The sequence below is a fragment of the Colias philodice genome, chromosome 29 (assembly GCF_061535455.1).
Source record: "Colias philodice isolate Cphi_HAF_F1 chromosome 29, ilColPhil1 Martin Lab GWU primary, whole genome shotgun sequence".
Classification (NCBI taxonomy): Eukaryota; Metazoa; Arthropoda; class Insecta; order Lepidoptera; family Pieridae; genus Colias; species Colias philodice.
In genome coordinates, this window is record NC_143114.1 from 3,751,715 (window position 1) to 3,779,258 (window position 27,544).

The 27,544-nt window shown below is 35.1% G+C and overlaps 1 protein-coding gene across 1 annotated transcript in view; it reads left to right on the forward strand.

The window, feature by feature from the left end:
- LOC149475881 (stAR-related lipid transfer protein 7, mitochondrial-like) overlaps nt 1–27,544 on the forward strand; it is a 51,384-nt gene that overhangs the window by 546 nt on the left and 23,294 nt on the right. Inside the window, exons 2-9 of the mRNA XM_089712877.1 lie at nt 1,138–1,253; nt 1,659–1,780; nt 5,802–5,968; nt 6,672–6,833; nt 7,463–7,582; nt 20,549–20,713; nt 21,050–21,133; nt 21,537–21,734. Coding sequence (XP_089569003.1) covers nt 1,138–1,253; nt 1,659–1,780; nt 5,802–5,968; nt 6,672–6,833; nt 7,463–7,582; nt 20,549–20,713; nt 21,050–21,133; nt 21,537–21,734 — 1,134 coding nt within the window. The remainder of the gene's footprint in view (nt 1–1,137; nt 1,254–1,658; nt 1,781–5,801; nt 5,969–6,671; nt 6,834–7,462; nt 7,583–20,548; nt 20,714–21,049; nt 21,134–21,536; nt 21,735–27,544) is intronic.

Consider the following 27,544-nt stretch of genomic DNA (forward strand, 5'->3'; position numbering starts at 1 on the left):
TACAGTTTTAGAGAGTACTAATCTAATTTTAATTTAAATAATTTTGAACTATCTGACCGCCTCCTCGGTACAGTGGTTGACGCGTGAGCGTAGAACCGAGGGGGGGGGGAAAATGTCTCGGTCTGGCAGGACACAGAAGGCTGATCAACTACTTGTCCCTAAAGAAAAATCGATCAGTGAAACAGATGTATGAATAATACATCTGCCCCCTACCCCACTACGGGGACGACTTCACTTTTTTTTAGCTCACAGATTTGCCTGTATAACCTGTTACCAAGCTTCTAAATTAACTTTACAACAATAGGTTTATATGGTAGGTTTTTAAATATTTATAAAAATGCACACTATAACATTAGAAGCATGGAAAATAACAAGGAAATTGCTTAGTTTACAGAAATGCGATTCTGATGTTATATAAAATTACAATTTATATTGCATTTCATGTTGATGATGCAGTTGAGAACAGTTTTGTTATGTCAAGTGTTTTATTCCTTTGTTTTACCTTCCTGTTTCTATGAATTCATTATTTGTTGCTCAATTCTTTATGATTACCACTGCTACTGTGCAAGGTAATTGTTTCTGTTAAGTTTTCTATTATAAACTAAAAATATCTTTGATGGGTCCTCTTCACAATGGTCAGTGTTGGACAAGTAGAGGCGATCACAATATTTTAGAAGGCCTAAATGTCTATGATCGGCCATCATTGTAGATATTTATTCATAATTGCCGTAATGGTGGCAAACATTGAAAATTATGTTTTGGCCCAAAGCTGCCCATTGTGAATACGGCCTATAGGGTGACCGGTGAGGCACTTCATATTTAACAAAAGACTACTTAAGTCAAAAATAGTGTCCTATAAAAGTCTCCGATTTTTAATAAGTGCTATATCCCTTAAAACCTGATTTCACATAGCATAAAATATAATATCTTCTATAAATATAAAAATGAAGGCCGTTTCGCGTTGTCACGGCATCACGTGTGAAGGGGTGGACCGATGTCGATAATTTTTTTTTTATTATATTCCTTGAAGTATGAGGATGGTTCTTATGTAGAGAAAACGTAAATATGTACTACGGGCGAAACCGGGGTGGACCGCTAGTCTTTAATAAAAATATTAATGCAAATAAAATATTTCAGAGCCTCCTATCAGAGTTGGATGATCTACAGAAACTGGCGAAGCTGACAATATATTGTACGAGCTGCGGAAAACGACTCCTAATAGACAAGAAACAAAATGGCGTTTCATATTGTGTGTGAGTAATTAATGTTATAGTATGTATATATATATCTCAGGAAAAACTGGTCCGGTTTGAAAAAATCTTTCTAAGTTAGATAGCCCATTTCTTGAGGAAGGCTGTATGCTATATCATCACGCTTAGAACAACAGGAGCGGAGCAATGTGGGCACTGGGCACAGCTTGTTACGTTTCCGCACTCAAAATTTCACGAGAATTGGTCAAACGGTTTCGGCGTATTTAACTTGAATCACCGCAACCCAAGAATTTTAAATATACGAAGATAATAAAATAAATCATGTGCGAAGGCTCAGTTCTGAAACCCTTAAGGCATTGTGCTGTGCTGTTTTACTCACATTGCTCAGCTCCTGTTGGTCTAAGCGTGATGATATAGCGTATAACTAAAAACAATGTTTTTCACCAGATGTAAGGACTCAAAACCGGCTCAAAATTCATCAGACGGCTGGGTTCCGTATATCGAAGCTAACGACGTCATCATTTGGAGGAAAGAGTACAAACCGGGCCAAGGGCTATATGCATATAAAGGTTAGTAATTTTATGTTTTATATACGAACTAGTTATTTAAAGTTAATATGTAATAACGGTGTTCTGCCCTGTTGCTCCTTTTATGTGTTAAATACTCACGTCTAATAACTCAGGCCCCGGAATCACAGACACAATAGAAAATCTATTGTGTCGTGGACCGATCGGGCCGTTCGGGGCTCAATGGGTTAAGAAAACGTTAAAAAAAATCTCAATTTGTGTAGCCATTCTTGAGTTTTAGGCTTAGGCGCGCATTTGGCGATTAATTTTTATATAAAATAAACTAAAACGAAACCGCAAACAAAATCTAGTGTTTCATGTGTTATTTTGATGTATAGCCATTGTAAAATTTAATCTAAATCCGTCCAGTAGTTTTTAAGTGAAAGCTTACAAATTTACATATATCCATCCTCAAAAACTTTCGCACGCATAATACCATCCTCAATAACTTTCGCATCATCTCTACATTTCATTGTAATCGATTCAGTAGTATTTGTGTTAAAGAGTAACAAACAGACACATACACATCCATCCTTACAAACTTTCGCATTTATAATATAAGTAGGAAGTAGGATAGTATGATAGGATATGAAAGTTTATAATTTGGTCCGAAAAACGGCTCCGGCATACACTTTGTTAATTTTCAATCATGTCGAATAAATATGTATGAAATTGCGACCTGCATGTTAATTATAATGTATACGAATATTATAAAGCTGAAGAGTTTGTTTGTTTGAACGCGCTAATCTTGGGAACTACTCTTGCGATTTGAAGCCCATTAATCGAGGCTATAGGCTATATATCATCTCGCTAAGACCAACAGGAGCGGAGCAATGCGGGTGAAACCGCGAGGCACAACTAATCATAAATGTGTGCGAAATTGCGACCTGCATGTTAATTATAATGTAACAACAATATAGCACAGTGTCATTGTATAATATTCCACTAGCTTATCTTATATCGATAATGCAATGACCTTGGGCTAGACTAAGAGTAAGGTCATTATGTAACACAATAAAACGAGTATAGAATTAAATGGTTTAAGAGTTATATAAATTAGATTTGTTGTGTAGAATGTTGTTGAGATAATAATAGGAATTAATTAATGATGTAAGTCCTACTATCCTACTAATATTATAAATGCGAAAGTTTGTGAGGATGTGTGTGTGTGTGTTTGTTACACTTTTACGCAAATACTACTGAACCGATTACAATGAAATTAAGCACACATATAGAGGGTAACTTGGATTAACGCAGAGGATAGGTTTTATCCCGGAAATTCCACGGGAACGGGAACTATGCGGGGTGTTCTTTGAAAACGCGGGCGAAGCCGCGGGCGGAAAGCTAGTTGTACTGCAATATTATAATGCTATCATTTTCTAACATTTCTGGATAGGTCAAAGTGTTTTTTGATTGTTTATAAAAAGCATGGGGTCGTATATTTGTCTGTTCTTTTTCACAAATTCATTAAAAGTGATATTAAAAATATTGGCAAAAAATAAAACATAAAAATATTTAACGATCTCTAGCGCTCAAGATACATATAACTCATACTTATATCAATATTTCGATTTTTCCTTTGCTTTTAAATAAGTAATATTGAACAATAATAAATCTAGGATAATATTATCATTCCTATAAATATTATTAGATATATTACAATGAAGACTTTTTATGCGTTTGTTTGTTTGTTACATCTACGCGCAATTTGAAAAATTGTTTTTCACATTATAAATTACTAGCGGTCCGCCCCGGCTTCGCCCGTGGTACATAATATTTACTTTTTCTCTACATAAGAACCATCCTCGTACTTCAAGGAATATAATAAAAAAAGAATTATCGAAATCGGTTCAGCCGTTCTCGAGTTATGCGCTTACCAACACATTTTGCGATTCATTTTTATATACAGGGTGTCCCAAAAAGTAGTGATGAACGGAAGCTGGGAGGTAGAGGACCAAGAGGGCTATCCGAATCACCCCCATGTGTGTTATGCGATTTTTCGTATTTTCGGAGTTATTACATTTTTTTCAATTTTTCATCTATCGCCGAGTACGATGAGATTTTTATTTATGGTGACGTGAATAATTGCGCTAGATGCTTGATTTTTTTTGTGTGCTAAGCTGAAAGATAGGCCAATTCAGTATGGTAACATTTACTATCGTTAGATCTTCGAATGGAATAAAAAAAAGAATTAAATGCCAAGAAAGATAAAATTACCCAGTATGTTCATAACTTCAAGGGCCCATAAAAAAATAAAATCACATAAAAAAGGTTTTCCATTTGGCTTTTAAAAACTTGCTCTATCGATCAGGTAGCCACCATAAAAATTTCATTTTATTATTCTGAAGGCTTCAATCGAAAAATTGAAATCTAAATGTGGTAAGTGCAAAATTTTTATTAACATGATGATCATTAAAACCAATAAATAGGCGTTTAATTACCAGAATTTTTTTAAATAGCCCCGCTGTTGCTCAGTGCAAGACTGCCACAATTTGGACGAAATAACCCGGAAATTCATAGTAGCAGAAGAAACCATTAAAAATGATAAAAGAGCATTCAGACATTAAAAAGACAACTTTTTACGGTGATGTCGCACTTGCATTGAGCAACAGCGGGGCTATTTAAAAAAATTCATTTTTAAACACCTATTTATTGGTTTTAATAATCATCATGTTAATAAAAATTTTGCACTTACCACATTTAGATTTCAATTTTTCGATTGAAGCCTTCAGAATAATAAAATGAAATTTTTAGGGTAGCTACCTGATCGATAGAGCAAGTTTTTAAAAGCCAAATGGAAAACCTTTTTTATGTGATTTTATTTTTTTATGGGCCCTTGAAGTTATGAACATACTGGGTAATTTTATCTTTCATAGCATTTAATTCTTTTTTTTATTCCATTCGAAGATCTAACGATAGTAAATGTTACCATACTGAATTGGCCTATCTTTCAGCTTAGCACACAAAAAAAAAAACAAGCATCTAGCGCAATAATTCACGTCACCATAAATAAAAATCTCATCGTACTCGGCGATAGATGAAAAATTGAAAAAAATGTAATAACTCCGAAAATACGAAAAATCGCATAACACACATGGGGGTGATTCGGATAGCCCTCTAAGTCCTCTACCTCCCAGCTTCAGTATATCACTACTTTTTGGGACACCCTGTATAAGAATAAATTATAATATACCAAGTATTGAACATGGTTCAATTGTAGATCTTCAATGAATACTCTTGTCTTACGATTTAATAGTAATCCTACATGTATAATTTGATAAAAACCTATCCGGTTCTAGATATTTTCGATATTGGCCTTTTGGCCTTCCTTTCGAGGGAACCATTCAGATTAACACATTTTATATCTATGCGGGTAATGAAAAAATTGGTAATATAAGTAATCGTTATTTTAGCTTTTATTTCGTAAATAATTCAAATTTATTGTATTTGTTATGAAATTCTTGAAACATTTGAATACATTCACTTTAAAATTTCAAAAATTGTGAAACGAAACGCAAACCGCCATTTTTAATCTAGATTTTGACAGAATGTCAGAATTTGCAAATTGCACTTGACAGTTGACACTAATTGACAGTTAAGTTCTGAATATTTCATTCCGTTGACCGTTGTTTCCAAGTTTCGTGCTATAAATTGTAATTTGCGGGTTTTTGAAGATTCACTTAAATATTATTGGACTTTGGAATGGTTTCTGACCTTCGTATACGTATTGGACGCTGCCCGCAAGATTCCCGATTTTTGTTTCTCTTACAAAGAAAAAAAAAAAAAAAAACAACGCGGCGCAAGAAGTTTTTACACACGAGTTCCTTTCAACAAACTTAAAATGTCGTGTCTCAATTATTATTAGAATGTATTGTTTTGTGACCTCGAATCTTTCGATTGCTTCAACCGATTTTGATATTTTTTGTGATTCATTTAGATTTGGTTTAGTTGTTTAATGAACGTAGGAGGTTTAATATAAGTATGTATTAGCAAGTTATTTATTTAAATTTTATTTATTTTATAGTATACGGCCGCTACACAGATGTCTCGGCAAGCGATTTCGCAGCCGTCCAACTTGATGGCGCCTACCGAAAGGCCTGGGATAGTGCAGTGGCTGCATTGTCGATAGTGCAGCGGGGAGCCCACGGGTTGGCTGATCAGGCGGTACTGCATTGGGAGGTTTTGTGGCCTGTAAGTATATTTTAGCAAATTTATTCCTAATTACTGTGTTAACTGTGCTTTGGCAGCATTGTCGATAGTGCAGCGGGGAGCCCACGGATTGGCCGATCAGGCAGTACTGCATTGGGAGGTTTTGTGGCCAGTAAGTATATTATATCAAATTTATTCCTAATTACTGTGTTAACTGTGCTTTGGCAGCATTGTCGATAGTGCAGCGGGGAGCCCACGGATTGGCCGATCAGGCGGTACTGCATTGGGAGGTTTTGTGGCCTGTGAGTGTTATTAGCTTCATATAGGCTAGACTACAGAAATGATTTCTTCGGTAATTTTGGCGTGAGCCAAAATAGGTATAGGAATAGGTTGTTTTAGCAATAAAATCAGGTGAGTATTTTGAGATTAAGGAATTACCAAGCTAATCTAAAAATACTTTTGATAAACCTAACTATTATATAAAACTAACAAAAACAAACCATGCAATATACAGTTTAAAAACTATATTTTTTGTTGTTTTTATAATATGAAAATCATGAAATATAACTTACATTGCTGTAGCATATATTTATTCATGACATTAAATATAAAGCACAAAAGGAGGCCTTATCACTGTGGAGTGGTCTCTACCAGGCAACCACAAGTGAAACATGTGTTAATGTGTTTAATTAAAAAACTGATTGAACTTTTATTTCCATTTAATAAATAGTAATATCTTCTCCAGAGACTATTCGCGAACCGCGACTACGTGTACGTGCGGCGGCACAAGGAGTTCGATATCTCGCTCAAACAGAACCAACCAGACGCGCAACCCGCGTTCACCAGTGTACACGCGAAAGCGAAGCGGAGGGCGCGTGAGAGTGATACCGTTGAGGATGGGAATAAGGTAATTTTTATTTTATTTATTTATTTAAACAATTAGATTACAGAGATCCATTAATGTTAGTACGTGACTTATTAACTAATGTTAGTAAATATTAAAAATATACTTATTATTATCAGTTGATGAGGCACCTTATGCGTAAACCTGTCGCTTTTAATGGACAAGTTCACGCACAAAGTGTCCCATAAAAGATGACTGATAATATACAGGGTGGTTCCGTAACTATCGCAGATATCAAAATCTTTAATATCGATAGCGTCGTCTTTACCTAATGCGTAAAGTGACAATAATAACTTTTTAAATATAAAACGGGTAATATTTGTAAATTTTACATCAAACACTCCCATACATTTTGTATTCAAAGCAAATGTTCTAAGTGACATCCTCGTTTTGGAATACCTGTATAAGCACTCTTTCATTTTGAAATATTTATTAAGGGCTGATTTTTCAATCCTTGGTTAAAACTTATTCGTCGAATAATGTATAAAACTACCATTTTAAAAACGTATTCTAATTGTCCGTATTTGACAATTTACGTGACATTTTAATATTATCGTGTAATACTTTATTGGACGGATAAGTTTTAACCAAGCATCGAAAAATCGGCCCTAATTATAATAATTTATTTGCAGTTATACATAATAGTATCAAAGTCGTGCGAACACCCCGACGTGCCGGAGACGAAGCATGCGATACGAGTTACCGAATATTGGAGTCACATGGTCGTTAAGAGCTTGAATGGCGTTGATAAGGTTAGATTTTTATGTAAATTAAATAAAATCATTTATTTGCAACTAGCTGTGCTCCGCTCCTGTTGGTCTTAGCGAGACGATATATAGCCTATGGCCTTCCACGATAAATGGGCTATCTGACACCGAAAGAATTTTTCAAATCGGACCAGTAGTTCCCGAGATTAGCGCGTTCAAACAAACAAACAAACTCTTCAGTTTTATAATATAAAGTATAGATTAAACATGGTATTAACTTAAATATTAGCTATATTATGTGATATATTTATTGTGACATTTTGAAAAAAGTTTCATATGCTAGGAAAAAAACCTGTGTTATAGAAGATATTCATCCTATAACATAAATACAGGTACAATGTATAATAAATCCTAACTAAGTAATATTATAAATACGAAAGTTTGTGAGGATGGATGTGTAGGTGTGTATGTTTGTTACTCCTGATATACATCCTGTATTTAGTATGAGTGTAATGCATGTCTGTATTTTTTGTTTTTTTTTTCGTGTTATGTTTGAATATAAATATGAAATAAAGTATTTGAATACTTGTTTGGAGTAACATATGATGAAACACATACAATAAAATATCGTATAATAAAATATGTGTTATAGTCGAGCCATTTTAATAGACAACATTTGAGGTTTGTCAGTTTTATCATCTTAGTGCTGTAACCTGCTTAAAAACATCTATTAAAATGAATGAATCGATTCTGACTTGAAACATATGTGAATCGTTAAAATCATCAGGCTGTACAATTCTTATTTTTCTTTCGTAAATTTAAGGAAAATAAGTCATAATTTAACAACATATTTTATTTATTCAATTGAATTACCAGAACTGTTATTGGTATCGTCAACTTCATCACTGCTGTTAGCACGAAGTGATATTATTAATTCATTTTCAATAATATTGTCTATTCTCACATCTCTTTCAAAGTCGTGTAAAATTATTTTCTTTGTTTTCTCTACGACTATTTTCCAGTCTTAAGTGACTTCTGCACACGCAGTTTGTAGCAGTGTCATCATTTTAGCAGTGCTAAAGGGTGATTCAGTATTGTCTTTCCATGGTTAATTGACAGTCCCTCTTCATCATGCTCTTCCACAGTCATATTTTCCTTTATTTGTAGAAGCATTGTTTGCAGTAAGTTCTAAAGGGTTATCTGATATTAGTATTGTCGTCAGCAAATCTAAGATGGTTCAAGAATGTTGCATTGGTGTTAATTCCGAAACTATCCCAGTAAAATTTCCTTAAAACTCTTTGTTATAACGAAGAAGAGAGATTCCTGAAGCTTTACAACACAATTAAAATATTTTTTTGGGTATTATCAACAACGGCTTATTAATTTATGGTGATATTTCTTCACAATTTATCAATGTATTCGATTTTATTTATCAGCTTTCGATTATTGAGTAACCTCCTTAGTATTTAAAAGAAAAAATGTTTACTGACGCAACATTGTAATGACGTTCAATTCTTTATTTCAGAAATTGTTTATTGTGTTGAAAATGGTTTATTAGTGAAAGCAAATATTAAAATTACTCATATCGGTCATTATTACAATACATATAAAATCATTAACACAGGGGCTTCTGCTAATTTTTCCTTTAAAGTTTGAAATGCTACTCTCTGTTCATTGTTAAATGTAAATTCTTTTTCTTTCCTTAACAAATCTGTAAGCGGCTTCACAATGAGCGCATAGTTTTCAATATACTTTCTAAAAAATAGGAAGTTAATCCAATGAAACTATGTAACTGTTTTATATCTCTGGGTCTATAGTCTATGCATACTCTAAAGTCTATATGTATTATAAATTTCATTGTAATCAGTTCGGTAGTTTCGTGAAAGAGTAACAAACACACATACACACACACATCCTCACAAACTTTCGCATTAATATTATTAGTAAGATTCGCTGGCTGGCTAGTTTTCCATTGCGCTTCTCAATGTGTGATATGTCTTGATGAAATCTTTCTCCGTGCTGATACCGCTACAAGATTTTCGGGAATGGAAACTTGGGTGCGAATCTAAAAAATGAATTTTAAGTGACATCTTGCACTTTAAAGCTTCATAAGAAGCCATGCCAAGTTTTTTTTTTATATAATATATTTTTCACTAAAGGAGCAGTGTCTAAAGTTTCTTTTCTTCTGCATATTGGTCCAAAATTTGAAATAATTTGATTTCTAACCAATCACTAGAGTCTTTGCAATACTGTTGATCTTTCAATTGCATGGCGATCAGCTGTAAGGGATTCTAACTGATTCAAATATTCTTTTTTCGCTGTTTCCAGTTCCTCTGGGGGCATATCGCGCGCTGTTGTTCCATGACCATAGTCATGTTGCTTTTGATTGACCTCATAATCCATAATTCATAATTCTTTATTTACGTTAAACATGGTATTTTTAGATGTTACATTTTCATTCAATCTTCTCTGTTTTTTACTGGGTGTTCGGAGTTAAATTTTCGTTTAAGTGTTCTTCTTCTTTCTACTTCTGCAATTTTTCCTCCTGGAGCTTTATTCAGAAAAGATTCTTGTACAGATGGAATTGCGCACTTAGTGCTAACCCTTAATTGGGCGCGCCTACAAAGTTGCATAAGCGGTCGCGTGGGGTGTGTAGCACCCCAGAATTAGGAAATAAAATAAAATACGAAATACATGCAAAATCAGACTTTTATTAATAAGAACATTTGAACTTACATATTAATCAACTTTTAAACATTTTTAATATAATTAACTTATTTTTTTAATATGAAAAATTTTTTTTTCAAATCCTAGTTTTAACCGTTGCAATTTTTACAGACTACAATCATATGGTCACTGCACACGTGTTTATGGCATTTAAAACATTCAGCCTTTGTTTTCCTGTCCTTACTTTTTGGACATACATGGCACCTTTTGTATGATTGCGATCGGCCTGCTTCAGAAATAGATTCTTGGTCCGAAATTTCATGCTGTCTTTTTAGTCGTTTTTGCAGCGGTCGTGGTAGTGTGGGTATGCTGGCTCTTGATATTTTGTGAGGTTTGACTAAATCAACAGCCAGTAACTTTAAAAATAGTCTTCGGGATATATTGGGGTCAATTTTAGATTTGTATATTACATAGGAATTGATACCTGTGATATTGAAAATATGAAAAAATATCACCATCGGCCATCTTTTGGTACGTCTTCCTACATTATAAGTGGCGCACATTTGGTCGTTCGTATCAACTCCCCCTTTCGTTTTATTATAAAAATGAATAATTTCGGGCTTTCTTTTCTCACCCTCAACATTATCATCGTGATGCATTGTCGATAAAAGCAGAACTGCTTTTCTTGGTTTCGGCACATATGAGCACAAAATCATATCTTTTTGGAAACCAAATATGTTAGAAGTCGTCTCTCGTGTTTTTTCCGGTAAGAAACACTTTGGTATTTCGGGCTTGTTCTTTCTCAGTGTGCCCACTATGGTAAGCGTATGGTCATCTAAAAGCGATTTGGCCAGTGGGATACTAGTGAACCAGTTGTCCATGGTAACATTTCTTCCAGTCCCGGAAATAGATTCTATCAATCGTTTTACTAGACTTTTGGTATCAGAGGGCAGTTTAAATGGTCCATCAGGTTGCACCCCAACGTAGACTTCAAATCTTTGGAGATAGTATGTAGCGGAGTCTTCAAAACGGGTGTACCAACACCCGTTTTGAAAATGAAAAATTTATTATTTAAAAAAAAAATATTATTTTTCCGCCAACGAATTTAGCTATGACATTGTTAAAACACCCGACTTTATTTGTGTCTACATCTTCAATCAAACAACGAGCATTCGCAGCTACGTTTGAAACGATGGCATTGATTCGGAACAAGAAAGTTGAACTTTGAATATTTTTTAATCCATCACCGTCATTTTTTTCTTTTCGGCAATAATAGGATTGGCACATTTGGTGGTTGCCATATGCGTGTGATACTGTATTTATAATATCCTTATGTTAAATCCCATTGCCATATTTTTAGGAGTCTCCGAGGTGATATTTTATTGATTTTACTATGGCTTTTCGCATTGTCATTATTTTGACATTCGTAAGTTGTTTGGTGTATATTTTGTTGCAGTACAGATTGCTCTCAGCTTTTTACAAAAATTGCGAAGTATGTGATTACGGCACTCAATCTTTTCAACGGTAAAATTCTGTTCTTTATATGGATCAGCGTTTAAGATTTTCGCATATGTTGAGGCATCACCGTCTCCAATCCTCCTGCCCAAAGAGTACTATAATAATACGGCAGAAAGAGAGCCCTCTCTCGGATATTTTATGCATGACAGTTTTAAGCGCCCTCTGTATTTCTGAACACCACACTAACCCCCAAGTAGGTAGGTACTATATAGTAGGTAGGTATGGATTACTTCCGAGGTATTTTCGATACCTGCAATGAACACCAGTGCCGATTTCAAAAAGCTTTGGAATTTCAAATGCCTATTTCATTTCCCAAAACGCTTTTTGAAATTAGCACAGGTTTCATTGCTGGCATCCATTTATATTTCAGACGTTCGTCAAGGTATAAAAACAATGATGTTGATATTGAAATAAAAGAAGCCAGTTCTGAATTATATTTTATTTTCTATTTTTATAATTTTTGTACTTATTATAATAATTTTGGGCAGCATTTTTTACTTCGTCCTCTCCATCATATTTTATTTTACCGCTTAAAATTCGGTTGACTGACCTGAACCAACTAAAAATCAAGACATTGATTGTTGTATCGTTAAAATATTTCTTTAACTCACGGTTGTGTACCGGACATGAAAATGGGTCATTATTAGTGAAAATATCAAGAAATATTAAAATATTTTCTTTAATTTTCTTTTTTGGAACATTTTTCTTTAAAAATGATGTGACAGTATTTTGTATGTCATTAAAATATGTTGCTACTTCTTCAGATGGGTAGCACAACCATGTTTTATTTTGATATTCTTTTGCTTTAATAAATGAATTTTTACTACCTATTTTGTCTTTATTATGTAGCCTGCAGTGTTGACAACTTTTAATAATGTTTTTTAAACATTTTTTCAAGACCCAGCCGCAAACATAATTGCTCTGACCAGCATCATTTTCGTGCTGGCCAGAGAAAATTTCATTATTAAAATGAATAATATCATTTTCTTTAGGAGCATCAGGTGTTGGAGTTGTTTCTGTGAGGAAGAATTCAAAACTTTGAAGGCATTCATTTTGGTCTTCCTCACAGTTTGCTCTAATTGAGTGCGTCGAACTACAATTGTTGAGCATTAAAGCTTTAAATGCCCCTTCAAACGCCACTGTGTTCGGAGCAATATTTCGTGCACCATAGCTCCTGATGCTCCCAAAAAAGTTTTCTACTGGGACTTGATTAAAGTTTCTAGTTAACATTGCATCCAAACCATATTTATTACACAATAATTACCATAGCGATTCTATGCCTTCTATAGTTTGAATCAAATTTTTTATCGATGGTACAACTGTTTCAGTCAATCGTATTTTATTCCCAACTTTTACACTTTTAATATATTTGGCAGTTTTTAATATTTCTTTGGCTTTTTGCCACAATTGATGGTGAGGCGAGTTTTGCTTTACAGGCCCTTTGTAAATTTTACCATTTGGTACATGTAAGCTGCTAACATTAAGACTATCGAATAAATTATCAATCATTAACGTGAAGTCAATTAATTGTCGGCATTCGTTGGGCAAGTCTCCTCTCGCTGTAAGGTGTTCAGCCGCAACACAAACACTGTGGCTGAACAGTTGTGTAGCTGACTTTACCCGCATTTTATGAATTTTCTCGGGATTTATGTGTTCCTCCGTCAACTTATCTAAAAGTCTCAACTCACCGTACGATTTATCGGCGGCATACACCATTTGAAAATAGTTCCATTTTACAATTTTTGTTTCCCTATTAATTGTGTAACTTAAATCTTTAGTTATTAAATTGTTACGCAGACCTTTAATTAAATGGGGAGTGTCATATATCGGAATGATATTATGTTTGTTTAGACGAATTATATCATGATGCCATGGTTTATTTAGCCTTAAATATAAGGCTTTGGTGTCATCAATCAATTCGTTTATTGCCCCGACATTAACTGTACTCTGATCGCACACAGTACTGACGACAATCAAACCTGCCTCTATTGTTTGTTGGACAACAGCTTTAATCATGTTTTTTAAATGATATTTTGTTAGGCTATTGGTAAAATAATATGCTATTGGTTGCTTAAAATTGCTTTTTACGCCTTTTACCATAAATACCAAGGCATGGTCAGCAAATGCATTTTCTGCATTGCACGCAAAACCTTCAAATTCATCTTTATGTGCATTGTAAGTCACTTGAGGAGTTATGGACATCTCATCGAACATGAGAGTGCACAGTCGATCACAAGAATCTTTTTCTTGCACAGTATTTTTAATTTTGTCAGTGCATTCGAATTTAAATCACCAAAATAAAGTTACTAGAATTGCAATTAAATAGATTGTTGTGACGACCTTTGTCCTGCAGCTAGATGATAGAGAGTAACTTGGATTAACACATAGAATAGGTTTTATCTCGGAAATCCCACGCGAACGGGAACTATACGGGTTTTCTTTGAAAACAAGGGCGAAGCCGCGGGCGGAAAGCTAGTTGTACTATAAATATTTAATTTTTTCTAACAACAGCTTCATATTGCAATAATTTTCTTTCATATTTACTGCATGTGCTAGGGGAACAGACGGATATTGATTGCCGTTATGAAATAATACAGCTTTAAGCTGATTTTGGATGAATCAATAAAAAGTCGAAAAATAAGATATTGATCGAGTAACTAGCGTTAGGGCAATAATGGCTCACACGTACTATGGAAATCAAAGATATAAAAAAAATTATACGTGGTACAAAAAAAAGGAAAGCAGATCAAGATTCAGCATGTTAAACTGTACATATTTATCCTATTTCTATTTAAAGGAGAATCTTGTTGCAGACTAGTGACATGTCTTTCCCAGTGAGAATCGCCAAGAGCCCCATGGCTTTGCAGCGTGCAATGACATTTCTTTGAGGTGCAGGAATTTCTGTACTTTTAAATGGAAGACTCTGCTAATTATATCGTATCTGTCTTGTGGAGTTAAACTTGTGTTAATATATTCTTTGATTTCCGCATAAATTGCGTAATTTCTGACATAAGTCATGGCGTCTTGTGATTTTTCGTGTAAATATCGAGGGCCATCTGTGAATGATGAAGGTAGTACAACTTATAATATCATTCACACGTGAACTGAACGAGTCTTTGGCGCTTTGATCGCTGTTCAGTCTTTGACATTTTTAAACAGATTACAATTACAGACAGATTATAATTATCATAGACAATAGAAAGCTACGAAAGGTCCTTTCTGTTGCCAGTTATAGGGCCGTCTTGGACTATGCCGGGGCCCATGGGCACAAAAGAATTTGGGAGTCCTTTTGGAATGTAAAGAAATGAAACTATACAAATTTTTTCACTATAAACTGATTTATTTTGGGTACCAAATATATACTAATATTATAAAGCTGAAGAGTTTGTTTGTTTGAACGCGCGTCCGATCGTTTTTGTTTGACGCGGTCCGATTTGAAAAATTCGTTCGGTGTTAGATAGCCCATTTATCGAGGAAGGCTATAGGCTATATATCATCACGCTAAGACCAACAGGAGCGGAACAATGCGGGTGAATCCGTAGCCGTAACCGTAGCCGATTGGAGCAATGCGTGAGGGTAATAAATAATATATTTAACTAGCTGTGAAAATATTATTATTTATTATGCATCTGTTTTATTATTTTTTGTTCCTTTTCTTTTATTTCTCCCTTTTCAGGGGTTTGTTTGCTAGGGGCGCGGGCTATTTAGCCAAGAGACCCTAGGTAATTTACGGTTCGATTTAAATATCGGTTACAGTAGTTTCGCTGTCACTAAGAAATTTTCGCACTATACGACAGGTATTTAATATAGCTGCCTTTTGCATTGTAATGTATGTATTTTTTGGTAGATCTAGAAGTTTCAGGCTATGGTGTAAATTAGTTGGGATAACTCCAGTACATGACAAAACTATTGGAATAATGTAAACAGTCCTAAGGTTCCATATTCGGAGGATTTCTTCTTTTAGTTCGGTGTATTTGTGAAGCTTTTCGCTAATTGATTTTTGTATGTTGTGTGTGTTGGGTACGGTGACGTCAATGAGATAAGCAGTTTTTGTGATTTTATTTACGAGGGTTATATCTGGTCTATTAAAATGAATAGTTTTATCGGTAAGAATAGCGCGGTCGAAATAGATTTTAGATGTTGGGCTATCTAATACGGGTTTTGGTTTATAATTGTAATATGGTATAAGCTTTCCTTTATTAAAATTATATTTCACAGCTAACTTTTGATGAAGATAATGAACTACCTGGTTGTGTCGATTATGCATCTGTTTTATTATTATTATAATTTCGATAATGGTTTCTTTCGTGATTTCTTTTGAGCAAAATCTTCTATTATATCATCAAAGTCAATATTCTGCAGAATTTCACTTTCTATGCTCATCATCATCATCAGCCCATATATGTTCCCACTGCTGGGACACGGGCCTCCTATGAGGGTACAGGCCATAATCCACCACGCTGGCCAAGTGCGGGTTGGCGGTTGACACATATCGTCGAACTTTTGATTCTTCGACATGTCGGTTTCCTCACGATGTTTTCCTTCACCGTTCGAGCAGTGGTGATGTAACAACATGCGCAGATAAATTGAAAAATCAATTTATTTCCTGCGCGCTCGCCCGGTCTCGAACCCCGGACTTATCGATTCGAAGTCCGAGGTCTCACCACTGAGCCACCACTGCTGACCTTTCTTTTTCTCTTTCTATGCTCGTAATTGATAAATTACTTAATCGTTCTTGTACCATTGTTGTACGCAATTCATTTTTTATTCTTTTTCGGTGCGAAAAATGAACGCTCCCACTACAATTGGTAATCATTAGGCAAAGGAATATCTTGGTAGCAACTTCAATATTTTTAAAGTTTCTTCTAATTTCAAGACAATCGGACTTTATTTAGTTATGTAAGGCTGAGATATTTTTTTCCGCTGATGGCGATGCAATATTTCTTAAATATTTACATACATAAAAAAATTCTGTTTTGACCTCATTACCATTCACGTCTTCATGATAAAATTCTGAAAATTCGATGCATTTTTTGTTCAATTCGTTAGATTCGATTGTCGTTAATTGACAAAGAAAACTAAATCGATTATCAATTTGTTGGTATGCTGCCGAACGTGCTTTTTTTTTAATTTTATTGTGTTATAATTATGTCTCAATTATGGGAATTAAAGTATTTACACGTAACTTTTCCTTGCCTGATGATTCAAAAAAAGTGAGGCGTGAGCTACGAATTTTTTTCTTTCAAATTTATCTTTGTAATCAGAGCTCATTTTTTATTAAATTGATAGATGCTTTATTTCTATCATCCCGCCACGTAGCTTTTATTACTGAAAAAACTCTTTCAGTAAATGCTGAGGTGGCGGGAACCGAAAGTAGATATGAGACAATTTTAGTTATATTTTTAAATTCTTCTGAAGTGTTTACTAATAAATGGCTCCACTTTTGGCTAGTACTCATTTCAAGAAAATCTTTATCTTCAGATACTTTTTCATAAATTACTTTAAAATTAAAATATAAATCGTCCATTCCAATATTAAGTCTATACAAATTTAGATTTTCTATAATTTTTTCAAAATTATCAAACGTGACTGTAGACTTTAATGACAAACAGCTAATTAAAGGAAGCCAGTTAGTCTGACTGAAATCGAACCATTTTTCTAAGTACAAATTAGCCTTTTCAATAAAAAGTATGAAGTTATTTATAGTTCTATTAAAAACTTCTTGGGATGACTCTAATAATATTTAAACCTTTTTTTGAGTTTTTTTGACTTCCATGTTCCATGGCCAAAATACTTTTGGCCATGGAACATGGACGGATTTTCACTAATTGTTTTCAACTTTGAAGTCGTTTTATAAAAAAAAAAAATGTATGGCACTTATCCTGTAAGTAATTTTATAAACTTCTACGTTTTTTTAGCTATTCAAAAAGGTATAGCACTTGCTATTAAATAGGCCAAACATTGACAAAATAACAGTTAAGTTAGCAGAGAGTCAATTTTAGTTTGAGGTAAAAATTGCTAAAATAGGTAAGTAAAACAAAAAATACGGTAATAATTTTATAATTCGTGTTCCACATGTCCGCCATTATTTTTTCTAACACAAATTCTCAATCTTTTTCTTAAATTACTTTTTACTACAGAAGTTCGCAGGTTCCGTCATCTCCTCAGCCGCATCCATAATTTTTTGTTTTAAAACTTCAATATTTGCGATCGGCGTCATTTGGTCTTAAACAAGAGACTTCATATGACCCCACATAAAAATCCATCGGAGTTAAGTCGGGGCTCCGCGCCGGCCATGCTATGGGGCCGCCTCTTCCGATCCATTTGTTTCGATAATTCTCGTCCAACCAAGTTCGAATGCTCCTTCTGTAGTGCGCTGGGCAACCATCGTGTTGAAAGAACATACCTCGTCTCAATGCAAGTGGCAAGTCTAGCATTAATAAGGGTAACTCCTCCCTAAAGAAGTTTTCATATGTCTCGCCATTTAAATTATCCGGCAAAAAGTATGGCCCTATCCACACATTTAAACTAAATCTTCTTTGTTACCCTCTTGGCCTTTTTTGTTCGGTTTACCTTGCGCTTTAGGAGCCCAATAATGGGCGTTGTGAATTGGAAATGCCGTCTTGGTCAAATTATGACTCGTTGGTCCACAAGATTTAAAAAAAAAGTTGGATCTTCAAAGTCGGCATTGAGCATTAATCTGCAAAACTCTAGTCGCCACAATGGATCCCTTTCTTCAATTACTTGAACTGGCGTGTAATGATAAGGGTATTGCCCAGAACTGTGCATTACGTACCACACTTTCCACTGAGAAATACTAAGCCGTCGAGCGACAACATTTAACTAGAAACAGGCATCTAGAAAAAATTGTTTATCGTAATGCAGTGGATACTTTTTTCTGATCTATTTTGTAGAATATATAAATCTTGTTTGATCATATTGTTTCTCTTGTGTATTCAGCACTGTTAGTTAAATCTGAGTTTAGTTAGTACTAGCTTTACGCCCGCGGCTTCGCCCGCGTTTTCAAAGAAAAACCCGCATAGTTCCCGTTCCCGTGGGATTTCCGGGATAAAACCTATCCTATGTATTAATCCAAGTTACCCTCTACATGTGTGCTAAATTTTATTGCAATCTGTTCAGTAGTATTTGCGTGAAAGAGTAACAAACACACACACACACATACACATATCCTCACAAACTTTCGCATTTATAAATTTTATAATATTAGTAGGATTATTTTTTTCTGTTAAAATTATAACATGGCGTTGTAACTTGGCATTATAACAAGGCATGTCCACTTTTCCTTCATATTTTTTTCAATTTCCTTGCTCATTTTGCAAGATATGTGTCGGAGAAAGAGAATATTATATATTGATGTGGACTGTATGATATTTTTCAAAGAAAATGAGCGCACAATAATATTATGAATGTTGCGACCTTTTAAGAGACACGGTTTTGCAACGTTGTTTGTATTTTTTATTTTTTTATTTTTGTGTGTATAAATTCAATCTGTTCTAGGAGAACATTCAGCAGTTGGCTATGGAGTATGGATGTGTTTGTATAATGGGTTTTTTTACGTAACAATGTGTAAATAATAAAATCCATGTTGCAATATTAATTTTAGTTGAAAAGTGTGTATAATAATGTCGCAGTCACATGTGGGAAACAGTCCGTTTTCGATACCACTATCGGATTACAACTCGTCGTTTCCTATCGGTTTGATTTCAGTTCAGTTGATTTTGGAGTCCCAAGGACCAATTTACTATTAAACTACGTAGTTATTTTTCCAAAGTATTGCTTTGCTCCACATTGGGGATACAATCGAATGGTGTAATGTTACAACTTTGCCTTGTATTATTTGAACACGGATGAACGTTGAACGTAGAGACTTTCCTTTTGGCCAGCACTCGGGCAATTAAATATTTTTTAGCATAGGCTTACGGCCTTTACCTGCCTTCTCAAGACTTACTATCTGCGCAGCTTCTTGTGCAATTTCATTTTTTACTTTTAAAATATGGGGAAATGGTTTTTCCATCACGATTTCATGCAGTTTCAGCTAATTTACTTTGTTTTGAGCACTGTCGACTTACCTATTTGTTATAGACTGTTCTAATGGCTTAACAGACGGAATATCGGACGATATCATTCTCGGAACCTCAAACTTATTATTCTTTTTTGACTTCTTTATACTTTCTGCATAATCTTCTAGTGTGTAAAGCCTTTGTTGCGTTTTAAACCGTGATTCTATAACACCAAAATTCGCATCATTTGGTAGGAAGCTATGCCTCGATAAAAGAAATTGCAATGTAATCGATTGTGATGATGAATGTTGTTGCATGGTATGTATCAACATAAGTACTAACTTAATGCTACGATTTTGCCTTCCACAAGAATCAGCCCATAAAATGAGTTCCGTTACTGGAGATTTTATGTTATTTAAAATGTACTTTCGCAAGCAGGATCCTTTCAGCTTCCTTTCAGCTTTCATCTTTAAGCAGGAACTTCTTGCGTACCCTTTCCGCTTTCATGCTCAAGCCATAAGTTAAAAATTGAGCGTTTGCTACTTCCTACATAAATCCCCAAATTATACAAATTTAGCTGTCGTTTATAATAAGCTACATTAGTTGGTATTTTTGGAAGTGGATGGGTTATTTTTGCATGTCAAAAGTAAGTGTTTCTACTTAGTATCTCTTTCTAAAGCCAAACTCAGATCGGCTTTCAATCGGCAAACAATCATAGAGCTAGAGCAGAGAATATATTATATTCTCATATTCTCTGCTCTAGCTCTATGTTCGTTTGATGTTAATGCACCGTTTAACTCCGCAGCCGGGTATGGAGTTCGTTCTCACGTATTACGACGAGCCTGCGGTTGGTGGAATGCCGGGTGGTGTAGCCGCGTGGGCTTCTAGTCGGGCGGCACCAGATTATCTGGGCAAGATGAGGGGTGCGGCCAGGGGGTATAGACAGTGGGTGATGCAGAGGGGTAAAGAGGTGAGCAATGATACTATAAAAATGAACGTGTGTGCCGAGTAAACGTGTCAGAAGTGAAACTTCATTCACAAGTATAATTTATACTATTATTGTATTGTTAGTTCCTGATGGAACTGTATTTTATAGTAACAGAAACACACAATTCACTAGTTTTGTTTAAGTTTTAATTTAAAGTTTGAAGGGCTAATAATATGATAATGATGTAACAGAGTATCTAAAAGAGTAACTCTTTGAATTGTTGACTTCTGCACATACTAAACTTCGGACTAAATAAATTTGCCGCTATATATACTTTATTATGAAGAAATTTTGAATAAGATTACGTTGTTTTTGTAGGACATACCTGATTTTACTCCATTCGGCCCTGACCAAGTCAGCTACGAAGAGAAGACTGAACAGATTAGAGAACAGGATATGGAGGTGAGATGTTAATTATCTATCTTATATATATTATAAAGTGAAAGTCTGTGAGGATGTATGTATGTTTGTTCCTCTTTCACGCGAAAACCGTTAAACTTATTTGGAGGATATTTTGCAGTGAGGCTTTTATGCCAGAATAGCACATGGGATATAGAAATATGTATTTGCTCTAACCCGCGAAATTTTATAGATTACGATTATTTAAATTGTTGTTTTTATAATATTTACTATCTGACCCGACGGACATTGTTATGTCTTCGCGCGATTTTCAAACCCACACATCAAAAAAAGAATTTTAGATTGTCACGACCAACGGATATAGGAATTCATTTTTACATTTGTAGAGATTCAAATTACAATTCCCAAAATATTGAGTGTTCGCTAAAATAAATTATCTTTGTAGTCGTCAAAAGAAGGTCCCGATTTGGAAAATGGCGTCGACAAAAAAGACAAGGGCACACAGACAGATCTGTCCGATGTGCCGTTGGAAAACGATGTCGTTCTCGTCAAGTTCAAGAATAGAGAAGAGAACGGAGAGAACACGGGAGGAGAGATAGAAGAGAAAGAGTTAGAGAAGGAAGAGACGCAGGAGAAGGCAGAGGTGAGTGTGGGATAGTCTTGCTCTAAATATAGTTTTTTTTTGAAGTGAAAACTTCTTTAGCGGCGTTGAGCACTTTTTCTTTAATGGGTATAAAATCTTAAACTCGCGTCAGGACACGTGACCTGATCGAAAAAGCGTAAGACGGATACCATTCCAAAATATCAAACATGCTCAACGTTCATAATCAAGTTTTCACTTCTGCCGGCACTCCCCCAGTGCAACCCGTCTTTTTTATTATTGAGAGAAATACGATAAAGAAAGATGAAGCTTTTTTAAATTTATAATTAGGATAATGTATAAAATCTAAATATTATTCAAATATTTCGTAACCGATATTTTAATTTTTTAACCAGTAGATTAATTACTATAACCTATTATTATGGATATCGTAAAATGGGGTGAAAAAGGTTTTCAACTTTTCAGTTGAAAGTTAAGCATGTTTTTATATTGTATTTTATTGTATTAGCCTGTCGTGTCCTAATGCTGGGCAAAGGCCTCTTCAAGGCGCTTCCATGAATCGCGGTCTTGTCCTAATAATTAAAAAAGTGTTTAACAAGTAAAAGAAATAAATTAATGTGATTTTGTCTTCCGATAAAGTTGCGATGGCCTTACATGGATTGGATTATTACACCGTTGTATGAAGGTAGAAAAGTAAGCAGTAGTTGAGTCACTTCATCAACCTCCGTGATAGTTGCACCGGCTGATGCTATCTCGGATGTCAAAGAATCGCACCGCATGAAATGCGTACATATATCGAGTACAAACACCTAATAACGATTACGTCCATATACCTCTTCCAATTTTAAATAAAATAATTTCTTCCGAGCTCCAAGTTGTTTTGCTACATTTTCCCTTCGAAAATATCATTTTGTAGATAAACTCAATATTTCAACACTTGCCAAAGAAGTTTCAATTCTGACACACGCTCGGCACACACGCTCTTTATTTTTTGTTTGAAAGGTCGTTAAAATGGCGGAGAAAATGGCAATCTTACGAATAGAGAAATTGCTAAGAATCTGCTAGTAATTCACGAAATGATTCCTAAGATGAGGGAATGTGTTCTTTTTAGGCCTATTGATGTTCCAACGATACTCATGTACATGCGGCGTATGGAGCGAATGTGGTCATAAATAGAGATCTTTTGTTCTTGCCCGTAAAGTATAGGATCATAGTTCAGGTGGACAACTGTCTTTGATGAATAAAACAATAAGGGCCGATTTTTCAATGCTTGGATAAAACTTATTCGTCGAATAATGTATAAAACGACCATTTTAAAAACGTATTCTAATTGCCCGTATTTGACAGTTTACGTGACATTTTAATATTATCGTGTAATACTTTATTGGACGGATAAGTTTTATCCAAGCATTGAAAAATCGGCCCTTAATAAAACAAAGTTTATTTGGCTCTTAAATACACAGACAACGGTTAACTCACACATCTCTAGGTACTTATTGAAATGAAATAATTAGTCTTTTCCATTGCTCTGTCTTCTTAACAATTGTGGAAAGTTGAAAATGCTTTGATTTTATGTCTTCTATTGAAGTATTTTTTTTTATTTATTGTCTTAAAACAGGCTACATCCTTAGTAGGATTTTTTTTAAATCCAGGCTCTAAAATTGTCGCAGCAGCCAACAAATGAACTTGTTGATCTCTTCCGAATTTACAAATAATTAATATTGTTAGCAGAAAAAATCACACACAGTGATCCTTGATAATTTTACAAAGTTTGAAATCTGTCCGTTTAAGTTGGGGCAAAATCGAGTCTAAGAGTCGGTTATCTTTGATAAATGTTTCACTAAGATTCAAATTTGTTTGTTTGAAGGTACGCAGTATAGTACTATATTATTTTTATCTGCTTCTTCCAGAGCCTCATACGATAAATGAAACTTTGCGCCATCAAAGATATTTTACTTACTTAATGTTATTTCATTATTTTGGTGTGTACAATAAAGCTTTCATTCATTCATTCATTCATTCATTCATTCAAAGATAAACAGACATTTTCCGGGTACTTTATGTTGTGCCAAATGTTGAATGAACTCTACGAATAAGCTACTGGTCATGCTGCCTTTGGGTGCCCGGCTTACCTTTGTTTCTGGTGGCAAATTTAACGATAACTCTGATCTTTGCCTAACCCCTTTAAAAAAAAAATTATTGTCTGTAAAGTCGGTTTACTGACGATAGTTGAACGTGACAACGTCCGATTGTGCTTCTTTGTCGCTCGTTCCGCGCTCTCGCTTGCACTTCAAGCCTTACATGGAACGCCTCAGAGCGAGGTAACGCCGCATGAGTCATGTTTTTTCGTGCGTGCAGCCGGCTTTATCGAAATATAAGACGTTGTCACGTCAATAATCACGGGTGGTTTATCAATACCCACAGCATTTACGCATATCGATATTGTCACGTTGACGGCGTGTTCCGGAGCGACAAGGTCTTGTTCTTTTTTTCAGCCAAAACTACATTTTGTTTATGTACGGTAATGCGACACCCTTTTTTCGTTTCTGTAACCACTAGCACGGCCTTAATTGTAGCTGGCAGATGACCTTGCCACAAAACTCGATATTTTATCCCTTGCGAGGTAACGCATTCGATGTAATAGCTGGCAGGGTTTTTGGTCTCCCAACTACATCTGTTCGATTAATTTTTCAATTTGTCGGTGTTTCGAGTCTTCAAATAAGGTTAAAAGTTTATTTTTCAGTTTTTTTTAAATTATTTGTGGCCGGCGGCTTTTTGAAAAAGTCTGTAATTTGCACTATAACATCCTTCGGCGTGAATATGATGAGGTCAAATCTGCTTTCACTTGATAAAACCATACCCGCGGTTGGTCCGCCCAAAAATCGGGTATGTGTGAAGAAACAGTGATGGCGAAAACTTCCAACGACGGCATCGCTCCAAGGTTAGGTGTCGTCATATTAAAATATTATATTCTTCAATTTAATCTCTCAATAAATTAGATTTTCATGTAGTATACATTATTATAATAACATGTTGATGTTCTTTGTCGGGGCACTCATCATTGGTGCCCCGACAAAGAACGTCAACATACCTTACAAGTATTTTGTCCTTCAAAATGTCCACCACCATTGTCAATACACAGACGGGCACGTTTAATTAAATTGTTTTTAAAAGAGAGAAGTACGTTTTTTTGGTCTTTTCACTTCGTCAAAAGCGTCCAATATGCGCTGTTTTAATTGTTGAACACTATCCGGCTCACTTTTGTATACACGTCTCTTAATTTCACTCCACAAAAAGAAGTGAAAGGGTGTGAGGTCAGATGAGCGAGGAGGCCAAGCTACAGGCCCGCCTCGACCGATCCAATGTCTTTCAAACTCCGCTGTGAGAAATTCACGAACCGCGCTATGGTAGTGTGGTGGCGCGCCGTCTTGTTGTAACCAGAGGCCTCATAAAGTTGCTATCGGGATATCCTCCAACATTGATGAGATCATAGTCTGAAGTAAATTTAAATAATTTTCTCCATTTAGACGCCCTTCTATGAAGTAAGGGCCAACGATGTTATCATTCAGTATTCCTGCCCAAACATTCACACTAAATCGGTGTTGGAAAGAATGCTCCCTTGTTAACATCGGGTTTCGAATCGACCACCAATGTTCGTTATGTTGGTTAAATAGGCCAACACGCGTAAATAAACATTCGTCGGAAAATAACACGTTTGCTTTGGTATTATTTAATATCCAGTTGCAAAATGAAATTCTCGGTCCATGATCAACGGCGGTTAATTCCTGTGATTTCCTAAAGTGATACGGATGTAATCCAGCCTTGTTGACTATATTCCAATCGACCGATCCGAATCGACCACCATGAATGTTCGTTATGTTGGTTAAATAGGCCAACACGCGTAAATAAACATTCGTCGGAAAATAACATGTTTGCTTCGGTATTATTTAATATCCAGTTGCAAAATGAAATTCTCGGTCCATGATCAACGGCGGTTAATTCCTGTGATTTTCTAAAGTGATATGGATGTAATCCAGCCTTCTTGACAATATTCCAGGCACAGGACTGGCTGATATTAAACCGTCGCGCAGCGTCTTTCGTACTCCGTCGAGGATCTTCTTCAAAATATACTAGTACATCGTCGTAAACGTTTTGTGACCACGCCGGTCTTCCTCGTCCTGTACTGTGGGACGGTGCGTGAAACGAACCGTAGTCAAGTAAACGCTGGTTAGCATTTACCACGGTTCGTACATTCGTCGGTCGAGCGTTCGGGTACTCTTCTCTGTACATACGTACTGCTGCACTTGAGATTTCCCCACTCAAAAAATACGCACGAAGCATAAGCACATAATCCCGCGATGTGAATTGACACCACATCGTGCCGGGAAAAACGTAAACAAACGCGGCGAAAAAAACCAACCTAGTGTAGGTCATTGATTAAATTATATGTTTAACAATTTTTACATATTTATGTGGACAATATTGGGACATTTCTGTTTGTTAGTGTTTTTAATTATTTCTTACACAAATATGATTGGTTAAAGATACTTAAAGCCCTGTAAATTTTTTTGTACTGATTAAAAAATAGTGGTGTATACAAAAAACTTTGGTCAGCGAAACTGTCCTGCTCAATCTTGTAATTGTAGATGTAATCATCTTTCTTGCCTTAGTCCCATTTATTTGGCACTCTTTTTCCATATTTGTCGGTTTTTAGCAGTTTCAGGTGTCAGGCCTTTTGTCACTACAGGATCTTTTTTAATGGCCGAAGGTCGAACAATTATAGGTAGGTAATGAAGAAAAAAAACAACACAACACATGTAATTTGTTTAATTATTCATCAGATAAAAATCATCACTGTCGCTTTCGGTGACATGAATTATATCGAAATCATACATTTTGTCCTCTTCTTTAATTGTATGAGACACGCAGTTACTCCATATTTCAGCACAGTTATGCGCACACAGCTGGTTTTGTAGGCAGCAATTCTAGTTTCCTGGAGTGGTTGGGAGCATTATCCATCACTACTACAGACTTTAAGTTTTAGTTTTGGCAAGACCAATTCTCAAAGGAGTCGGCATTCATCTCTTGATGATAATCTTCTTTTTTTTTGTCTTCAAATATTAATAATCTGTCTGCTATGGATCCTTCTTCCCCGCCTATAATTGTTATTTCTGCCGATAATTGTTAATTTGCCCTTACCTGAAGACAATTTTAAGCCAGCTAAACCATCTAGCAAGGCCTGGCCCGATAACACTGTTCCTTCAAGATAGTGAAAAATAACAATCAATTTAATGTAAAGAAAATTTTAATTACCTTATTTGATCCAGGTTTCATCTTAGTAATAAATATACCTTCGATATTCTTTAATTTTTTGAAGGTATCGCTGGAGCCATAAAATAATATCTCGGTAAAGAAACCTAAATTCAACCCGAAGAGGTAAATTTTCTAGGTAAAATATTCAGACGACCAAACAGTATGACTATACTAACTGGCCTGCAATACATCTAGTTATTGTTCCATTCTTTGCTGTTGCATTACTTTTTTTTTAGCTACTAATTCCCTTTCAGTCAATTTATACCGATAATTTATTATTTTGCAACTCTTTCTTATAAAAAGACTACTGAGGCTCATATTAAATTTTCCATTACTTCAGTGTAGTGTTTTTGACAACGGAATCATGTAAAAACACAGTTAATGTTTAACTGTAAACAGCATTCTTGTCCAATATTTAATTTGTGTATCCTATTAGAAAGTGTGGCTTCGTAATTTTTTTGCATCATTTATTACACATTTGCATAATTTTTTTGACGGATATGTCAATGTTCTTTTATTTTGCCACCACTCTCTAAAGC